This window comes from Prunus mume, linkage group LG7 (assembly GCF_029339155.1).
Source record: "Prunus mume cultivar Tortuosa linkage group LG7, ASM2933915v1, whole genome shotgun sequence".
In the NCBI taxonomy this organism is placed as follows: domain Eukaryota; kingdom Viridiplantae; phylum Streptophyta; class Magnoliopsida; order Rosales; family Rosaceae; genus Prunus; species Prunus mume.
This window is the reverse complement of record NC_142704.1, coordinates 10,208,055-10,227,558: the sequence shown is the minus strand read 5'-3', so window position 1 is coordinate 10,227,558 and position 19,504 is coordinate 10,208,055. Positions and strand designations below refer to the sequence as shown.

The 19,504-nt window shown below is 37.4% G+C and overlaps 2 protein-coding genes, 2 long non-coding RNA genes and 1 pseudogene across 4 annotated transcripts; 3 read left to right on the top strand and 2 right to left on the bottom strand.

The window, feature by feature from the left end:
• Positions 1 to 77: 77 nt before the first annotated feature.
• Positions 78 to 3,678, bottom strand: LOC103338738 (protein DETOXIFICATION 16-like). Its single transcript, XM_089041341.1, has 8 exons — positions 3,190 to 3,678; positions 1,726 to 2,270; positions 1,535 to 1,621; positions 1,362 to 1,418; positions 1,034 to 1,272; positions 789 to 907; positions 605 to 691; positions 78 to 521 (listed from the first exon to the last, which is right to left on the bottom strand). The coding sequence occupies exons 1-8, from the start codon at positions 3,493 to 3,495 to the stop codon at positions 462 to 464; spliced, it is 1,500 nt and encodes a 499-aa protein (XP_088897467.1). The 5' UTR covers positions 3,496 to 3,678; the 3' UTR covers positions 78 to 461.
• A 4,107-nt stretch (positions 3,679 to 7,785) lies between these two features.
• On the top strand, positions 7,786 to 10,214 carry LOC103338739 (beta-1,2-xylosyltransferase XYXT1-like). Its single transcript, XM_008241978.3, has 3 exons — positions 7,786 to 8,476; positions 8,622 to 8,855; positions 8,954 to 10,214. Exons 1-3 carry the CDS (start codon positions 8,332 to 8,334, stop codon positions 10,117 to 10,119), a joined length of 1,545 nt encoding a protein of 514 aa, XP_008240200.2. The 5' UTR covers positions 7,786 to 8,331; the 3' UTR covers positions 10,120 to 10,214.
• Positions 10,215 to 10,773: 559 nt separating this feature from the next.
• On the top strand, positions 10,774 to 13,306 carry LOC103338740 (uncharacterized). The gene is made up of 4 exons (XR_514613.3): positions 10,774 to 11,029; positions 11,139 to 11,240; positions 11,351 to 11,491; positions 13,079 to 13,306. It is a non-coding gene; the product is annotated as an uncharacterized LOC103338740 (long non-coding RNA).
• Positions 13,307 to 15,140: 1,834 nt separating this feature from the next.
• Positions 15,141 to 16,744, bottom strand: LOC103338742 (uncharacterized). Its single transcript, XR_514614.3, has 2 exons — positions 16,373 to 16,744; positions 15,141 to 15,529 (listed from the first exon to the last, which is right to left on the bottom strand). It is a non-coding gene; the product is annotated as an uncharacterized LOC103338742 (long non-coding RNA).
• Positions 16,745 to 17,441: 697 nt separating this feature from the next.
• Positions 17,442 to 19,504, top strand: LOC103338825 (alpha-1,3-arabinosyltransferase XAT3 pseudogene; annotated as a pseudogene).

Genomic DNA, 19,504 nt, shown 5'->3' with positions numbered 1-19,504 from the left:
ATCTTTATGCCAACTTTAGTCCTCTCCTAAATATAAGTTGAATTTATTGATAAATAATAAACCACGTAAAAAGGGCGGAACAGAAGAAGGGTGATACATTTTTCATTGAATGATCCATCTCCATCCGTAGGATTTATTCTTCCTAGTTAAAGTTTACATGTTTCAAGAATTTGTAAAATTGTAATGGCATCCAAAGGGAAAAGACATCTCTGATAGATTTTCAGAAGAATTTCCCAAATAACACCAAAACTGGGATAGGCTAACTTATTATTGAGTTGCATCTTCAAGCCTCAGCATCCACTACCAATGGTAATGCTCAAGATGTAGCTTGAGTATTGTGCCGAGCATATGTAGTTGCACTAGTGCTGCTGCTGACACTGTCAAGCTTTTCTGTGGTGTGTTCGTGACTCGTTATCTTCAAGTGTAAGTGAAGCCTGTTGTAGATAATATATAAACCAGCTTCATGACACTATGTCCACGGGAACAGTTGTGTCATATACTCTTTCTGTAGCTTTTTTTGCCTAACCAAAACAACAATAAGATTAGATATAAAGAGGAGAAAGAATTTGTGTCTCTGTTGAGATAGGAGAGAGAATTTAGGAACCTCTTTCTCCCAGTTGGTGCGTATGGTTACAGTAAGAAGTGATAACACTTGCACAATCAATGCACATATGATCCCGAGCCAGAGCCCCTGTTCAAAACATTTTAACAGATAAAGTTATAAAAGGGCAAGAAAAGAAGAAAAAGGAAAATTCTCTTCTTTTTTTCTCTCTTTTTTCTTTTTTTACCTTTCCACCGATGTGAATGACAAAAGAAAATACAATAGCCAGTGGAATTCCAACTAAATAATACGACCCAAGATTAATATATGCTCCAATCTTCTGCCAGCCACATCCTCTAGCAGTGCCTGAAAATGTAAAGCACATAAATATACTAACTGCATTAATCCCTAGCTACTATAAATATACTGATGGAATTGTATATTGTGTTTATGTTGATTTTGATTATAAGGGTACGAAAATAGTAGGAAGACCTGAAAGAACACACTGGAGACCGTCTAAGAAGTTGGATGTTGCAAGTATTGGCATCATGGTTGCTAGATATTTGACCACTTGTGTTTCATTGCTATAAGCATAGCCCCAGAAGTTGCGTATCAGTATCAAGACTGATCCCACCAATAAACCCACAGTAATGGCCATGACTAAGACAACACACACTGCTAAACGTGCGGTTTCTGGATGCCCTGCTCCTAATTCATTTGAAACGCGAGTGCTGGAAATCATAGAAACCGAGACATCATAAGATTGGAAACATAAGGAAGATTGACTTTACAATTTTAAATGTACCACAGCGTAGCTCACCTGACAGCAGAACTGAGTCCAAATGGGATCATCCAAACCATTGCCGCTGTATTTAGGCTGGCAATACACAAATTTGATAAGTAACAACATTAAAAGTGCAGAATATTTCCCAAACCAGACGGCAGAAACTGTCGAAGAAATCCAAGAGTAAATTATCACAGTTAGGAACCAACCTGATAGAAAGCACTGAGGTTTCCAACTTTGGGTTTGGAAGAAGACCAGATAGAAGAACAATCAGTTCAAAGGACCACATTTCCAAGCTGTTTAAATTCATGGTCAACTGCATTAGGATCTTTAGACACTAAAATAACTGATCTTAGAAGTAGACAACCTTGTGAAATATTAATTAAGAAATCGAAATTACCAGACCATCACAGCCGAAGGAATAGCGAGTCTAACAAATGGAATAATGTTGTGAAATGCCTCCTTCGAGAAGCCTGTCCAAGTTTTGGAACATAATGAAGAGAACCTGACATAAAGTGCCAATAATAGCACATTGATCCAAAAAGAGATTGAAACTGCCAAGGCAGCTCCCCTGCTTCCAAGTCCAGATGTAAACACAAGAATCCAACAGAGAGGGATGTGCAGCAAAGCTGTAATGGCAGAGCTCAGCATCATTGGGAACACAATGTTTTGAGTTTGTAAGAACCTCACAAGGCACTGAAGAAGTCCATATGCAAAAAGGGAAGGGATCAGGAAACGGGCAAATTGTCCGGCTTGTGCTGCTATGGCAGCATCTTGGCCTAGAGCCGTTAGAATGATTCTTGTGTTTGCGGAAATGATAGCAAGGGGTATGCAAACAATTGAAAGAACAAGCATGGCTCTCTGCATGTGTATGCCCATCATATGATACTGCTTTGCACCATAGCACTGTCCAGATAATGTATCCAGTGCACTTGACATTCCCATCTGTTTGAGTTGAAAAAATCAAAATCAGAATGATTATTAGAAACTTAGAAACGGTTCACCAGGTTGCAACTTGGAAGAGTTATGTTATTATATGAAATCAGACACATCATCTTCGTTTTGGCAAAATAAATTGAAGCAAGCCTTAAGAGGACAAAGTCAGACCAGAAATTGTAGATACAAATCAATGGAAAAACATATCCAAAGGTGTTAACTAAAATGTACATAAAAAGACCAAGTAAATGTGTCCAATATTTATCCATGAAGATTCAAAAAGAGCATAGCCGTCAAGATCCAAAAGGCGTTTCATGATGGACTAATCTTTAGTGTACAATATTTCCACACAAGAAGCAAAGTTCAAAATATCAACATGTCTTCTCTGCTAATATGATGGTTTGGTGTATTATATACATGTTATGCCAACAAATTTAGTTATGTTTCCCACAAATGAATCAACTTCTGTAATTAATATAAAGTGATTCTTCATTTCAAAGATTCTTAGAGGCATCCAAAAGCTGTATGTTTAACACAAATGGAAAGGGATAATTTTGAGATTTCTTGGAAAATTTGGAAAGATAGGCAAGCAAAGTCCACAGAATGTGACTAGAAAATTCTATCTACTATTATCTAAAAATAATCAAGTTATTAATAACGGGACGAAACCAAGAAATAACCCCTCACGTGCGAAATTATAGAAGATCCCCTTTAAGATCAAACAATTCCATCGAATTGAGTATGATTGCATGTGTGATAGCATCTACTAACTAAGCAAGTAGATGTGCCATAAAGGTGAAGGGGTGCAACATAATATAATATAAGGAATCCAACCAAAATTTGGAACTCAAAAACCAGTATGTACTGTATTACATAAGTCTAAATTAATTCAATAGTCCTTATTAATGAGAGAGGAGAGCAAACTTACCAGCAAGCTGAAACCGGTGACGGATGAGAAGGAAAGGGCCATGGAAGCACCAGAGAGAGACAATTCACCAAGATGACCTACAAACATAACAGCTATTATCTGTACAGAGTACTGTAACAGACTCACACATATAAGAGGCCCTGCTAGCCATAGCTGCTTCTTTACTTCTTCAACAATTTCCTTTCTCTTAAAACCCCTTCCATGGCTTCCCTCGTCTTTTTCAATCTCCTTAACTGCATCATCTTCTTCACAGACTTGAATCAATGGTGAGCTCAGAGATTGTGGTGTGTGGTCTTCTGTCCCCATTTTCTCCTTAGCTTCAAAGAGAGAGTGTGTGAGAGATATAGAGGGAGAGACAGACAGAGTAGTGTGTGTGTTTTATATAGGACTTGAAGTTCTTATTATTTTTATTTTTTTTTTCAAATGCCGTACCCAATGATATAGCTATAGCTGCTCCAGCAGCTCCATGATGCTTCTGTTTTTGGTCGTGAAAAGGATTCTATATAAAATTGGGTCCGTCAAGGGCCTCAGTGATCGCCATAATAATATTAGTTTATATGATAATTGAGGGGTGGATTTGTAATAGCACACGACGTATTTAGTGAGAGGAAGACAAAAACATGTTTTTGGCGGCTCATTCATCTGACATTTATGTTCAACAAGACGAAAGCAAGCCACTTTGAGCCAACCCTCCTATATCCTAATACATTATCATTTTTCATATTTTTTCATTGGTTTTCTTTTAAATCAACCTTTCTTTTATTCTTTTTTTTGTTTTTTTGCTGTGTGGAAGTAGTGGTTGTCAAAATTGATACGTCTTGTGTTCTTGAAGAAAATATTGCCAAATCCGAAAATAGTAAAATAATAATAATAATTGAATGTCTGAGTTTGTCACTGCCCATAAGAAAAGAACAAAAAACAGACCAAACTCAACGAGAGCCACACAGATATTGTAGGTAGGGGTGGGCAAAAATCCGGGTCAATCCGACCCGCCCATCTGTCCCAATTAAATTAGAGTAGTTTGGTCTGATTTTATAAATTTACTTTTGAGCTTTCGGGTCATTATCCAACCATCCTGACAAATTTCGGAGCAGCAAGCGGGTCAGAAAAATTGTAGGCAACCTTTTGAGGATTTCATAATGTACATCACGGGAAAAGAAAGGCTATTGATACCATTTTCTTTCCTTTTCAGAAAACAATAATAAAGCTTTTGGTCAAACTCAAAGCGATTTTAGTACCCTCAGTCAAAGTATGACAACTAAAATAGTGATTATCCTTAAAATAAAAAAATATAAAAAGTTGACTGTAGTTGGTGGTGTCATACTTGGGCTGCACGCTCCGATATTGTATGAATTTAGGCTCATGTAACTCCAAAGCTCCTTGGAACATTTTCCACCTTAACTCAAAATTCAGCCACATCGGATGACTGGACACCACCAACAAAAAAACAATCCTTTAGCATATAAATCAACAGTCCCGCTGATCTAAAGATTTAAAAATTAATGAGGAACAATCTCGCTCAATTTTATAAATCAAATTACATCATAAATAAAGTCTCGGTATAAAAGTCCTCTGCTGTCAGAAAAATACCTTTAAAACCTGAAATATTTCACCAGAATTCTAAATGGGACTCACTGAAGTCTGCAACTTTCCGGCTCTCAGTTCAGTTCAGCCATGCCCCTGCCATTGGATCCCCAAATGGTTTGATTGGGTGTCAAAGCTTGACCTTCATTACCCAAATAGTATGGGCTATTATAGCTGGGTTTTAACTTGGGCTTATTATATAATTGGGCTATTTTAGTGGTTGGCTTCACATTCTAAATTGGACCCGATCTATTTTCTTTCCTCCTCCTCCGTCTTCTTCCAAAGGACAACTCTTTGTACAACTTGGGCTTGGTCTAAAAGACATTCATTTTTGGGCTCGAGGACCATACCCTCCATGGCTTGGTTCAAAGGATGTTTAGGCCTCAAGAAACAAACAGAAATAATACTGCCCTAACCACCAAAATTTTACAGGAGTTGGAATAAAATTCAAAAATACAAACTTGATTAAAGATTGTTTATATTCCTATTATTTGATTTTTTTTTTAACCAACATCTACAATCTAAATTCATAGGTAAAAAAACAGAAGGAAACTCCAAATCAAAACGAATGGTAAGATAGGCCAAATGTAACCTTCATTATTGCACGGGCATCAACATTAAGCCACAATCGAATGCAATAATGGATATATAAATTATGCGCCTATAAAATTACATAAGTAGAAATTTGTTTCATTGCAACTTGCAAGAGGGGGGATTTTACGCATATGCTTCCATTTTTAATGAATTATGCGCCTATAAAATTACGTAATTACTACTATATTATTTTATCACAATATTGAAACTAAATAATATTTTTTTCGTAGTACACAAATAATTAAAGTCAATGTTCACAACGACCGCAGATGAGAGTTGCACCAGATTGCCACACCACATTTCATTGTTTCAGTCATAATCAAACTCCCACCGTTTTGTTTTATTTTGTTTTTTTGGCTTTTGGGTCAGGATGATGATTTAATTTAAGCATTCTTATAAATATTGTTTTGGTAAAGAAAATGACATGGTAAGGTAAGGGCAACTTGGCAATGGCAATGAGGCAACTTTGGCCCCCCCACCTATTGTCATTATCGGTAATACGGTGCAAATATTATTCTTAATTATAGGCATCAATTTTCCATCTACAGTTTCATAATAAGATTGAATTTGTGAAAGTCTCTATTGAAAATTGCTTGAAGGTGATCTTCTTCTTTTAAAAAAAAAAAAAAATATTTATGAAAGGAATTTCATTCAATAACCAAATAGCATAATACACTAAGAAGAAAAAAAAAAGATATGCAAGTTTGGGCCTTTGAAAAAAACTTTTAGCATAAAAATACCCCAAAAAATGGAGAAAAATCCGCCAAAGAAAAAAGAGCACCTCCCACTTGCCATCAAACATAAAGATAAGCCATTAGCTTTTAGATCTGCATAAAGAAAAAGAGTTAGCCATAATGGCTCCTCCTCAATCTAAGTGAAAAAATTTGCGTTCTGAGTGCCATATTGATGACTTGACCAGTACCAATAAACACATATCACTTATAATAATAATAATATAAACAATAAGTATTAATAAGATTAGAAAGATGACTTGAATCGATGCATAACAATTAATTAATATCAATTACATGATTTTGAGGGGAAGAACAGGTTTGGTTACAACCACGTTTCATTTTTCAGGAAAATAAATAAAAACTACCACAATTCATACAGAATTCATGTTATAAAATAATAATAATAATAAATAGGTGAATATCTATTTTCTTTTTCTTTTTTAATTGAAGGTGAAGCTCTATTTTAACAATGTATACGTGATTTTTTTGATTACATTAGAGGACAGAAACTTCACTAGGGTTCGATCATGAATATTATGAGGGGGAACGGGAGAATCCACCACCACTGTGGTGGGAACCCATTGACATACGTGATTTTCTGTCATTATAATTTGAGATGAGACAATATTTCCACCTCTTCTTTGCCCTGCTATATGTCCTATTTGCCACACATTGCTAGTGTTTGTTTCACAATTCGAAGCATATCATGAAATTCTGATAATTATAATCGAAGTTAAAAACATTTGAAATAATTGAGCTCATGCAAAATACCCACATTACCCCTGTGGTTGATATATGCTACCAAATATTGACTTGGGCAAACAGGGTCAAACGGTTGTTGTAGGGTGCTGAATTTTGTCAAGGTTGTACATAGCTTAATCAACACGCATGCACAATATGTAATAATATATATCACTAATAATATTATATTAAACCATAAGCAATGCCTAATCCATGGAATTGGAGGCCCCAGGCCCAGAGTGGTTGCATATAATTGTGGTGATAACACTCCATTAACAACTCCTATTACTTTTCTGGAACTATATATGAAATGCTGATATTATTTTAAGTCACACACGTATTCCTTTGAGAAAACAAACAATTTAAAAATACAAAGCCCTCCAACTTCGGCTTCATCATGCTGCCCACCAAAATAGAGAGACAAATGTATGGTTAAAATGTCCTTCTCTAATCTCCCATACTAGCTTCTATGCATGCCTCAGCATTTTCCACGGCTCTAGACTTTTTCAATCTGACCGACACATTTTTGCACTATGTTGGCTTGTTTTTTGGTAGAAAATGTTCGTTGAGTTGTTGATATCACATAATGATATTAGTGCTCCATTGACAATCCTCCTAAACTTGGTTTAACTAAAACTAATAATTTGTAGATAATGTACATCAAAATAAACCAATTGTAAGTCATTGTGGTCACTCAAATGGTGAGGGAAAGGTTGAATATTGTGTTGGGATTAGAATCAGTCGAAGGTTTAATTTGGTGATATTGGTTCTACAAGGACCGTTTCACGGACTGACTTACTTTTATTTTAGTAGTATTTATTTTTTCAATATTGAAAGAGATTTTGAATTTGAATCATCTTCTTTGTAGATTAATATAAAACAAAAAAGGTCCGATTCACCGAACTGATTTTGATCAGGTGACTTTTATCTTTGCATTGATCGGATGATTTTTATCTTTGCAGTTGTAGTTGAATTTAGGACTGGTAGTGATACCCAATATCCAATTTTCTACAATAGTAGTTGGTTCATAGCTTTCAATTGAAGCTGGAATCTACAGCCGGCGGATTATGCATATTACAAATATAAACAAGAAATTGAACTCTAGCTCATAATCATATATGCAGAAAAGATGTTTGTCTCAAATGCAGTCAACCAAAATGTCCCTTTCATATCTATTTTTTTAGTTTTGGAGAATCTGCTAAACTGGAGAGAAAGAAAGCTTAACAAAATCGTGGGATGCAACAAGGCATTGAAAATGCACCTCAACTTCCCTTCAATTGACATACAAAATGGCAACCAATTAAGACTTGCTTCCCCATCTACTCAAGCAAGCAAGCCTCTTAGCACTAAAGAGGTCACTTGCTTAGTCTTGGACTCTTTGTAATATTTTGATCATCATCTTCTCCATTCCATCTGCCAAAAGCGAAATGCCTTTGTATGTTTTTTAGTACGTAGAGTGTTTGTATTCTATTAGTCGAAGATCGCGAAAATGGTGATGTATGATTCCATACTTGCCAGAAGTTTCAGTCAGCATGAGCAGAAGAAATTGAGATATGGAGCATTTGTTTGCTGCTTGCTCATAGCATTGTGCTTCTGCACAGTGCTCAAGCCTAATTTGAATCCTCTACCAGATTGTATGTCCATTTATGCATTCTCAGAATTTTCTCTATGTCAAATTTTTTTTTTTGGTAACCTTCTTCTGTTTCATACAAGAGTTTCAAAGTGACCATGCTTAGCATATTGATTTCTAACTTTGATATGCACTCAATCATGTCGCAGTGAAATTGCAGCGGTCAATGGGGGTCAAACACCAGATACTGGCACTCTGGGAAACAAACAGCACTCAGCAAGTAATTAAAAACATGCTCGAATATCCGGAGATAAAAACAAACACGACGGAGGAGTTTGAAAATATGACTTCTCATGTAGCAGCAGATTCTGATGATCTGCAGCAAAACGCAAGCACTCTCACTAATCCCATTGCAAGCAGCAGTCAGGCTGAAGAGGCAAAGAGTAAGGACCCCTCTGATTTTCTTCATTTCCTGCGTATTTATTTAATAATGAGAAAATGTTCATTCTGATTTAAGGCCGTTTAAACACTCATCCTGCAGTTGAAGAAGTGGTGACAAAGAATTTAGAGCCACTTTGCAATACCATGGAAGCAAAAACGGAATTTTGCGAGATCAATAAGGATGTTCATGTCGATGCGAAATCTTCGTCAGCGTTTGTTGTTTCATCTCAAATTGGGAATAGGTCCTGGAGTATAAGACCTTATGCTCGAAAAGAAGACGAAACAGCGATGAGCCATACTCGAGCATGGTCAGTGAAACCAGTAATTGGTGAACTGGAAATCCCTCAATGTAACCGAAATCATAGAGTTCCTGCCATCTTGTTTTCAAATGGTGGATATACAGGAAACCATTTCCACGAGTTCACTGATGTGGTGATCCCTCTCTTTATAACTTCTAGAAAATATGATGGAGAAGTTCAATTTCTTCTTTCGGATATAAAACCTTTTTGGGTAACAAAGTACGAAGCAGTACTAAAAGGACTGTCCAAGTATGACATTATCGACATCGACAAAGAAGATGTTGTGCATTGCTTCCCAGGCCTAACGGTTGGCCTTAAAAGACATGAAAAGGAGCTGAGCATTGACCCTTCAAAACATTCATATTCTATGAAAGACTTCAGAGAGTTTCTAAGAAACAGTTTCTCATTGAAGAAAGCCAATGCAATCAGAATCAAAGAAGGTCATCAACGAAAAAGGCCCCGGCTTCTGATCATACCAAGAAAGAGAACAAGGTCCTTCACAAATACAGGGGAAATTTCTAAAATGGCTAGACGCTTGGGATTCAAGGTGATTGTTGCAGAGGCTGACATTAACTTGTCAAAATTTGCAGAAGTTGTCAACTCTTGTGATGTGTTAATGGGAGTTCATGGAGCTGGCCTTACAAACATTCTTTTCCTTCCTGAGAATGCAGTTTTCATTCAAATACTTCCCGTTGGAGGGTTCGAATGGCTGGCTACGAACGACTTTGGCGAGCCTTCACAGGATATGAATCTCAAGTATTTGGAATATAAGATAAGAAATGAGGAGAGCACGTTGATACAGCAATACCCACTGGATCATGCAGTTTTCACTGACCCTTCCTCAATTGGAAAACAGGGGTGGGAAGCATTCAGGTCAATATTTTTGGAGAAACAAAATGTAAAGCTTAATGTCAATAGGTTTAGACCTACACTGTTGAAAGCCCTTGAGCTTCTGCATCAGAATTAGGCCATTGTTTGATTTCTAAATGTTATTTCCTTGTTCTGTTTTCATTTTCATTTTGTCTCCGTCTTCTGGCAAAGTATTCAATATATTGTATAGAACTTAAGGGAGATATTTAGTGATATACCCATTTTTAGCACTAATATTATAAATAAACTCTACATCATTGAATTTCTATAAACAAACTCAAAAAATGACAACTGGCCCTATTGAATTTAATATTGATTATTAAATTACTTTGATACCCTATTGAGTGTTTTGGGTATTTTTATGAGATTTCGGGGTTACGTTTTAAGAAATGGATGTGTTTCTAAAGTCCATTTGATATATGGTATTTTTATAATTTAGACTTCTTCATTGAGTATAATAGTGAATCTCCCGTTTAAAAACTCCAATGGGTCACAAGTCGTATGAAAAGGTATCGCTAGACAGAAAGCCAAACCCAAGGAGATGGAATAAAATACAGACCAGGCTAGGGGTACCCACAACTTAATTTGACTTAAATGCTGAGGCCCAGATAGAAGACAGAAAAGGGAAGGTCGTGGCCTGATACTTTGACATAACAGTACGCAAGGAATGGGCTTCATACATAAGAATACAAATATGACCCGACCCGAATAAATCACAACATAGCTATTAATATTATTATCATTAGAAGAACATTATTCATCTTGATATGATATTTTGGTCTGAGAGGCTTCTCTGCACTATGTCGATCTAGAGACTACGTCGGATCATCTATATCGGAGATTATGAGATTTAGCTGCAAAATTGACGACATGGGAGGCCGAGATGGACCAAAGCTTCGAAGATTGGGGTTTCTGGCGAGGCGAGCATACGAACCGTCGTCGTCGCCCTTGGTGTTCGCATCACGAGGATCTGCGAGAAATTTGCATGAAATTTTCGAAAGCGTAGCGTAAATCTCTACTCTCTTCTTTGAATTTGTCAATCTCTAGCACATCTCAAATTCTAAACCCCGACCTAGCCCTAACCCTAATTTACCATTTCATTTTACCTTGTTTTAGATCGAAGAAATTTGTGCATGCGAACCGTCGTCGTCGGCCTTAGTGTTCGCATCACGATGAGGGATCTGCAATAAATTTGCATGAAATCTTCGAAATCATAGCGTAAATCTCCCATTCTCATCATTAAATTCGTCAATCTCTAGCATGTCTCAAATCTTAATCTCTGACCCAACCCTAACCCTAATTTATCATTTCATTTTACCTTGTCTTAGATGGAAGAAGCTTGTGAGATCGAAGAAGATTGTAATAGATTGTAATCGGCCTCGATCTCCGAGACCTTGGCTGGGCCATGTAAAGAGAAGCATCTTCAGGCCCATTCATTGCATAGCTTCCACTACCAGCAAGATCTTCAGGTGAGTGTTTGAATTTGTGGTTTTTTTAATTGATTGGTTTCTTGTTCGGACTTGAAAGTTTTTGTTTGGACTGTGCTGAATTTCTCAATGATAACGCTTAAGAGTGTTGGGGAACATGACAATTCATAAGGTGCAATGTTTGTTGTTACTATTTATTGACCTTTATCGTTTGCGTATAAATAAATTATGTGTGGCCTTTGAGATGGCTTTCTTCAATGGCCAAAGTTGGCATGGTCCTTTTAATCTTGTTTTATTAGGAAAAGGCATCTTTCATGCATTATTACTAGTGTTGTTTCTCACTCCGAAGCAAAATGAACATGGAATTGTACTTGTACCTCTGTTTGAATTGTGTAAGTTGTTTGTTGCATGGTATGTCTTAGCTGCAGCAATTCTATGTTTTGTATGTTTACTTTGTTAAGAGTAAGCGAGCGAGCTTTAGAATATTAGAAGCAATGTGTGAAGTAACTTTCTGCAACCTTATATTCCCGATATCTAGGAAGTAAAGTTATAATGTTTTGATGAATACTGAGGCAAATAAGTGGGTTTGCAGTACAGTATAGCAGCCTGAAGATGGTAATGGACGTAGTTTAGTATAGCAGCCTGTAGATGATAATGGACATAGTTTTGTATGCTAAGTCAAATTGATGCAGCAGGAGTAGAATGGCGCTCAAAATCATAATGGATTTTGTTGATATTAGGGATTAATCACTTCACGGGAGAGAACATGAGGGATGAGCAGCGATTGACCTACCTAAGTTTTTAAAAGTCATCATTGGCTTACCTGCTTGCTGAAACCCTCCATAGCCGATTGAATGCTTGGATAGCCACTTAACTGCCCACTATACTTCCTGTAACTGTGTTAGTTATGACTCAAGGCAGCTACAAGTGTCCTAAAATGCTTGTGCCTTAATATTAACATCTTGTTTATGGGGTGAAATATATAGCTATAATAATATGGGTATAGTAGGAAAATGCCATTGAGGGATCTTATTTTTCAGTCTTAGTATTAGGAGTCTTGTATTTTACATTGTATAGACTTCCTCTGTAAATGTTTCTGATCATATGTTATGTTTACTGCAGGCCTCATTTTAGCTAGTTGGCTGTGTTTAGTACTTATTGGGTTTCGTGTGTCTAGGCCCAAACAAATCGGTTACACCACCAGTAAAGAGTCATTCTATAGTGAGGGCCTTATATATGGTCCTTAAGTGAGGTTCTATCTCTTAACCGTCGGATCAGGCTAACCAATTTTATACAATGGCTAACCAATTTGATCCAGGGTTGAGAGATAGGGCCTCACCTAAAGGACATATATAAGGCCCTCAATATAGAATTCTTGCACCAGTAATTGCAATTTGGGCCTAATATTTCTGATATCAATTTATGGGTCCAATAACTATCGATTTTGGGGTTCAGTAGTTCCGCAATTTTGGCACAAAAGCTGCTAACTCGTTCCAAGAATTTACACCTCTGTGTATATTTTATCGGTTTTTCATTTGTATTTTTTTGGCCAATACTTGATATTCTTTTCTGCAGCTATGCTTCTGTTCATATGAATTAATTTGGTTGTTATCTATCTTTTTGGAACAGAGACCTTTTGTAAAGCTTGAAAATGCAAAAAGGCCATTGACTACAGGGATCGTCGCTACTGAGAAGGCTTGGGATCTTGAGATGATAACGATGATGAAGAAAGCGACTTAGCTGAATGATAACTTTTTTGTTTGTTTGGTTTTTGGTGTGTGCGCGCCTGTTTCTTTTTTCTTCTGTTATCAAGTTTCAGGTAATATAATGAATGAGGACGTTGGTTTACTGAGAAAACATGATTTGAAACATGACACTAACATGACTGAATAACAATATATTGACTATATTTATAGCTTTTAGCCTGTATTAGGCTGAAGTTATGAGCTTTGGGTTAACGTTTGACATATTGGGCCAAACTCGAACTGAAGTTCCGTTCAATGGGCCCACCTTTTTGTTAGTTGGCCGAACCTTAATCAGAACTTTAAATTATTGGTTGGCTTACAGGACCTTTTTATGTTATTGGGTTAACGTAAGGGCCGCCTTTCCGCACGTTGTGGGGCTGAGGTAGCCCATTTGAGCGTTATTGGGCTTACCTTGGGCCTTTGTGACGCTTTTGTTCCCACATTTGGGCCTGTATTCAACGTAATTCGGCCGATGTCTGGGCCCTTTACTTCTTGGGACATCTGGTCCCAATGACGGGATACTGGGCCGACCATTGGGCCATTTTTCAGGTTAAGGGGCTGACTTCTGGGCCTGTTCTCTCAGGTTATTGGGCAGAATTCGGGTCCTTGATTTTATTTTATATTATTGGGCCGACATATAAGCCTTATTTTTCAGGTTATTGGGTCAAAATGGGGGCCTTTTTAAGTTATTGGGCTGATATGTGGGCCGTTTTCACTTTATTGGGCCGTTATATGGGCTTGCTTCACATTACTGGGACAATATATGGGCCTGTTTTCATGTTAATGGGCTGAGATCTGAGCCCATTTGATCGTTATTGGGCCTATTCTTGGGCCTTCACTTGCGGTATTGGGCAGACATCTGGGCCTTTACTCATGGTATTGGGCCGACATCTGGGTCCTTTTGTCATGTTACTGGGCAGACATCTGAGCCCATTTGAGCATTATTGGGCCTATTATTGGGCCTTAACCTAGGGTATTGGGCCGACATCTGGGCCTTTACTCACGGTATTGGGCCGACATCTGGGCCCCTTTATGACGTTATTGGGCCGAGATAGAGGCCCGTTTTCACGTTATTGGGCCCTTCTCTGGGCCTGCTTTCACATTAATGGGCCTTCTCAAGGTATTGGGCCGTAATGTGGGTGAGCTTGTTTGGGCTGACTTGGCCTTTTGTTAGATTATTGGGCGGACTACAGGGCCTATCTTCAGGGGACATCTGGCCCTGTTTTCTGATAGGGGGCCAGTAGTTGGGCTATGTTAACGTTAGTCGGCACATTTCTGTTACCGTTTTTGCGATACTGGGCCTTATTAAAGATATTGGGCCATCATCTGGACCAGTTTTCTTAATATTGGACCGATTTCTGGGCCTTACGTTATTATACATATTACACTTTTGGGCACACTCAATGCGACAAGTAGTTGAATATGCGGGCAGTTATATCAACTTTGGCCTTAATAACTTGAAATTGTCTTAATCGCACAATTGATTCCGTGCCCATAAATCTGAGATTGCCGCCCAATTACGTTTGTAACCATGAATTCGCCACCAACAATACTAACAAGTTTGATGATATTGAAACACTTGATCAGTCTTGTTTTACTGAACCTCAAAGTAAAAGTCGAAGTAAAGCCATTCGCCTAAGCGGTTGATTTAAGAGCAAGCTGGACCCTTCGCTCTAGGCTTTTTATCTATGTACGCAGTCGATTTTTATGCCTGATTGGGCCGACCATTCAGTTATCCAGGGTTCGACTCCTAAAATCTGGCCATTTTAAAAGAAATTAAAATATCGACTGCAAATGAAAAAAATACCAAATCTACTTAAAGAGATTAAAAAATACTTGGAAAATGGATGAGTGAAAGCATAATGGATGAGAAATGAAAGAGACCCAGAAACCATGCAACGCAGAAGAAAAACGCCATCAAGCGCGAAGAAATAAGCAAGGCAATGTAGAACAAAGTAACACAAATTGGATAGCTGACCGAAAGAAAAATCAAGGCATGTAAAACCAAATGATAGCACTTTCATGCTTCACAATTAGAAAAAAAAAGAAAATTTAGTTGGAGCAAGAAAAAAAGGAAGAATGAATGCATTATAGAGGCAGGAAAGAAACCTCACACACACTCATGTACTAGACGCATCAAACAGAGGCCAAGCATGTAGATTAGGATGAAAGTCACGGTATGAATAAAGTAGGGTGTGTGTGGTTTTTTTTTTTTTGGGGGGAGGGGAGAAGAAAACATCAAGGTTTTTTAAAAGCATTAAACCAAGAATCACCTCTGGCTTCACTGTGGTAACTAAATGGCTAGTCCCCTCTAGTTTCACTAGCTCCTGGTCACCTGAAAAAGTAAACATTGCCAAATCAATTTTGTGCATATGAATGTAAAAATGACACCCACTCATGACTTGTATTAATATAAAAGAATTACAGACAGGAATACAAAATTTACTCGCAGAGTCCTCAAACCATATTGTTATACACACATATATATAGAGACACACACACTCATGTACTAGACACATCAAACACAAACCAAGCATGTAGATTAGGTTGTGGGAAAGAGAATGGGTACGCAAAAAGTGGATGCATGACCGTAGGTAAGATAACCTGCTTGAATGCATAACTGGACATCAAAATGTGAGGCTTTCTGCATTATAAGCATAATTGCCCATAAGGCCTGCAAACCACAACATGAGAGGCGTGCAGCATAATAGATTCTACAAAGATTTAAAAATTAAGCCAGATACCCTCAAGCCCTAAACTGAATAGAACGAAAACTGTCAAAATTATAAAATGAAAACCTAAAGGGCATAATACCCCACAGCTGTTAGCTCATGCATGTTCCATCCAAAAATTGAAAACTGAATGCTCGTTTTCAATCAACTTAACAATGGTTAAAAACTCAGGCTAAAGTAAAAACGAAGTCAGATATATGAACAAAATTTCATGTATCCTATTTCATATCAGCAGATTAAATTAATCAAAATATTCCAATAAAAAATAGTCAAACACTGCCTACACAGGGGAAATTCAACCTTCTCTTTCTCTCCAAACAGGCAATGACATGAAATTCTTGCTACTAAATGAACGGAGATCCTTTCTTTATTCCAGAACGAACAAAATATGCATCGTGTAAACCTAGCACTCAAATAGGGTTTAAATCATCGATTTATACTCTTACCGTAATCTGACACAGATCCTAATCCGCGCGAAATAGCTACGTTGTGGACTGTTGTGATCTTCATCGTCGACGCAGAGACGAACGATCTCACCATTCTCTCTGCACCATCCGAAACCCTAAATCATTGCCTTGTTCGGATCCGGCTCCGGACAAGGCAATGGCAACGATTTATGGTTCGTATTTTGCCATAGGGCTCCATTCTCGAATCTCGTCCAGAGACGCGAGCGACCAGATCTAGGTTTCTCTTTCTTCTGGACTCTCTCTCGCTCTCTCGCTCTCTCGCTCTCTCACTTAGAAGTTAGCTCTGAATCAGATTGTAGAAATTAGACGAGTCGGTCACAGCCGGTTTTCGTGTTATAATTTGGGCCTCTTTGTTACTTGTCCTCGTTTTGGGCTATCTTATACCAACTCCACCCATTTGCGAGTAAATATTAAATAAAAATAATAATATTCTTCCTTTTTTTATCTGTTTTTTTTTGGTTGTTGTCAAACTCTCTCTTTTTTTTTTGTCTTTCCAAGATATATGCATTTTGTTCCCTTTTCTATTATTAATTCCATCTATAATTTGTAAGTTTATTTTAAATTTTAAAGTTTATTATTAATTCCATCTATAATCATTTTGCAAGTTTATTTTTGATTGTTTAAACTTCAAATATTAGTTTTTACTATTTTATCCCTTGTTATTAATAATGTTGTCTTTTAAGATTTTGGTTAATACAGAAACAATGCCACAAGGAAAGATGAATGCAGCCAAAGACATGAAAATCACTGCTGAGTGCAGAAATATTAGTTCATTCTGCATTTTTCCTGCCATGTACAAAATGAGAAATATATTCTGCCAAAAAACAAAAGAGAGAAATATACAAGTAGAACAGATGCAAACAACATCAATTGACCTGCCAGTCAGCAGCACTCAACTGACTCTGAAGAGTGAAGACACCTTAAGAAACTTGATCATTCTTTTTGTTCACTTGAAATTTTAATTCTCCCGAGTCGAGTTTTTCGTACCAGGGGGAATGCTGGAGATCCTAAGAAGATTTATGATTAAATTATTGCTATTTTTACTGAAATGGAGATGTGTGGATACTTTCCGTTTCTTGTGTGGCTTGATTTGGTTTCTGTCATACTAGGTAATTTAGTTATGCTGTTATCTGAACTTATTTAGCTCCCTTTTTTAGTTTGGATTAGCCCCTATGATTTTATGAATATGCCTATATATTCAGGTTATCAACAAACTGATTATATTTGAATTGACTAGAACTAATACAGATCAAAACATTCAGGTTAGCCTCCATATATATACCTTCTTGCCCTACATCAGATTATCTTATTGATCAAACATTAAGGCTTCCCTATGTCATCTTGAATAGAATTATATTAGTTGAGCAAAAATGAAGCATGATTCTATACTTGCCAGAAGCTTTGCTCACCATGAGCAGAAGAGGTTACGATATGGAACATTTGCTTGCTGCTTGCTCATACCATTATACTTTTGCACGGTGCTCAGGCCTAGTTTGAATCTATTAGTTTGTATGGAAAATGTTCTTCTTCTTCTTCTTCTTCAACCTTTAGCATATTTTAACCTAAACTTTTTACCTTCTTCTGTACGAAAGTTACGAATGACCAGATTAACATGATATGTTTTGAGCAGCTATAGTGATGTCTAAACTTTCATTTACTCGCAGGGAATTTGCAGCTGTCAGTGGGTGTTGGTTTGGAAATGCTGCAAGTCGAGCAAACAAACAGCTCTCAGCAGGTAATCAAAGGCAAGCATCCCGATCAGAAGATACGCACTCCCACTGGTCTCATTGCAGAAAATGGTCCACAAGCAGAGACAAAGAGTAAGGACCCTTATGCTCTACCACTTTTCCAAGTGGCTGATATCATTATTTCCTACTTACTTTCCGTGGGGTTAAGGTTTATATAGCTCTAAACTTCTTGAAAAGTACATAATTCGGAAGTTGTGATTAAACCATTTAAATTCATTCTGCAGTTTCAGAAGTCGTGACAAAGAATTTGGAGCCAATTTGCAATGTTTTGGAACCAAGAACCAATTTTTGCGAGATCAACAGGGATGCTCGGGTTGATGGAAAATCTTCGACAGTTTCTATTGTTTCATCTCAAATGGATGTGTTAGCAGGGAATGGCCCCTGGACTATAAGACCTTATGCTCGAAAAGAAGACAAAAAGCCAATGAATCACACTCGAGCATGGTCAGTAAAACCAGTCATTGGTGACCAGGAAGTCCCTCGATGCTCCCGAAATCATAGTGTTCCAGCCATCTTGTTTTCAAATGGAGGATATACAGGAAACCATTTCCATGAATTTACTGATATAGTAGTTCCACTCTATATTACTTCTCGAAAATATGATGGAGAAGTTCAGTTTCTTATTTCGGATTTACGAACTTGGTGGGTTGCAAAGTTCCAAGCAATACTAAAAGGACTTTCTAATTATGAGCTTCTTGACATTGACAAAGAAGCAGTCCACTGCTTTCCAAGCATAACTGTTGGCCTCAAAAGACATCCAAAGGATCTGACCATTGATCCTTCAAAACATTCATATTCTATGAAAGACTTCAGAGAGTTCTTAAGAAACACTTATTCATTGAAGAGGGCGAATGCAATCAGAATCAGAGATGGTCAACGTAAAAATCCCCGGCTTCTGATCATATCAAGACGGAGGACAAGGTGTTTCACGAATTTAAGACAAATTACTAAGATGGCTAGAACCTTGGGGTACAAGGTAACTGTTGAAGAAGCAGACAGGAATATGTCAAGAATTGCACAAGTTGTGAATTCTTGTGATGTGTTAATGGGAGTTCATGGAGCTGGCCTCACAAACATTCTTTTCCTTCCTGAAAATTCAATTTTTATCCAAATACTACCAATTGGAGGGTTCGAATGGATTGCAACAAACTACTTCGGAGCGCCTTCAAGGGGTATGAATCTAAACTACTTGGAATATAAAATAAGCAAAGAGGAGAGCACGCTGAAAAATGACCCTCACACAACTCCAATACGAGGATGGGAAGGATTCAAGTCAACTTTTCTGAATGCGCAAAATATAAAGCTTAACGTCAATAGGTTTAGACCCACTCTGTTAAAAGCTCTTGAACTTCTGCATTATTAA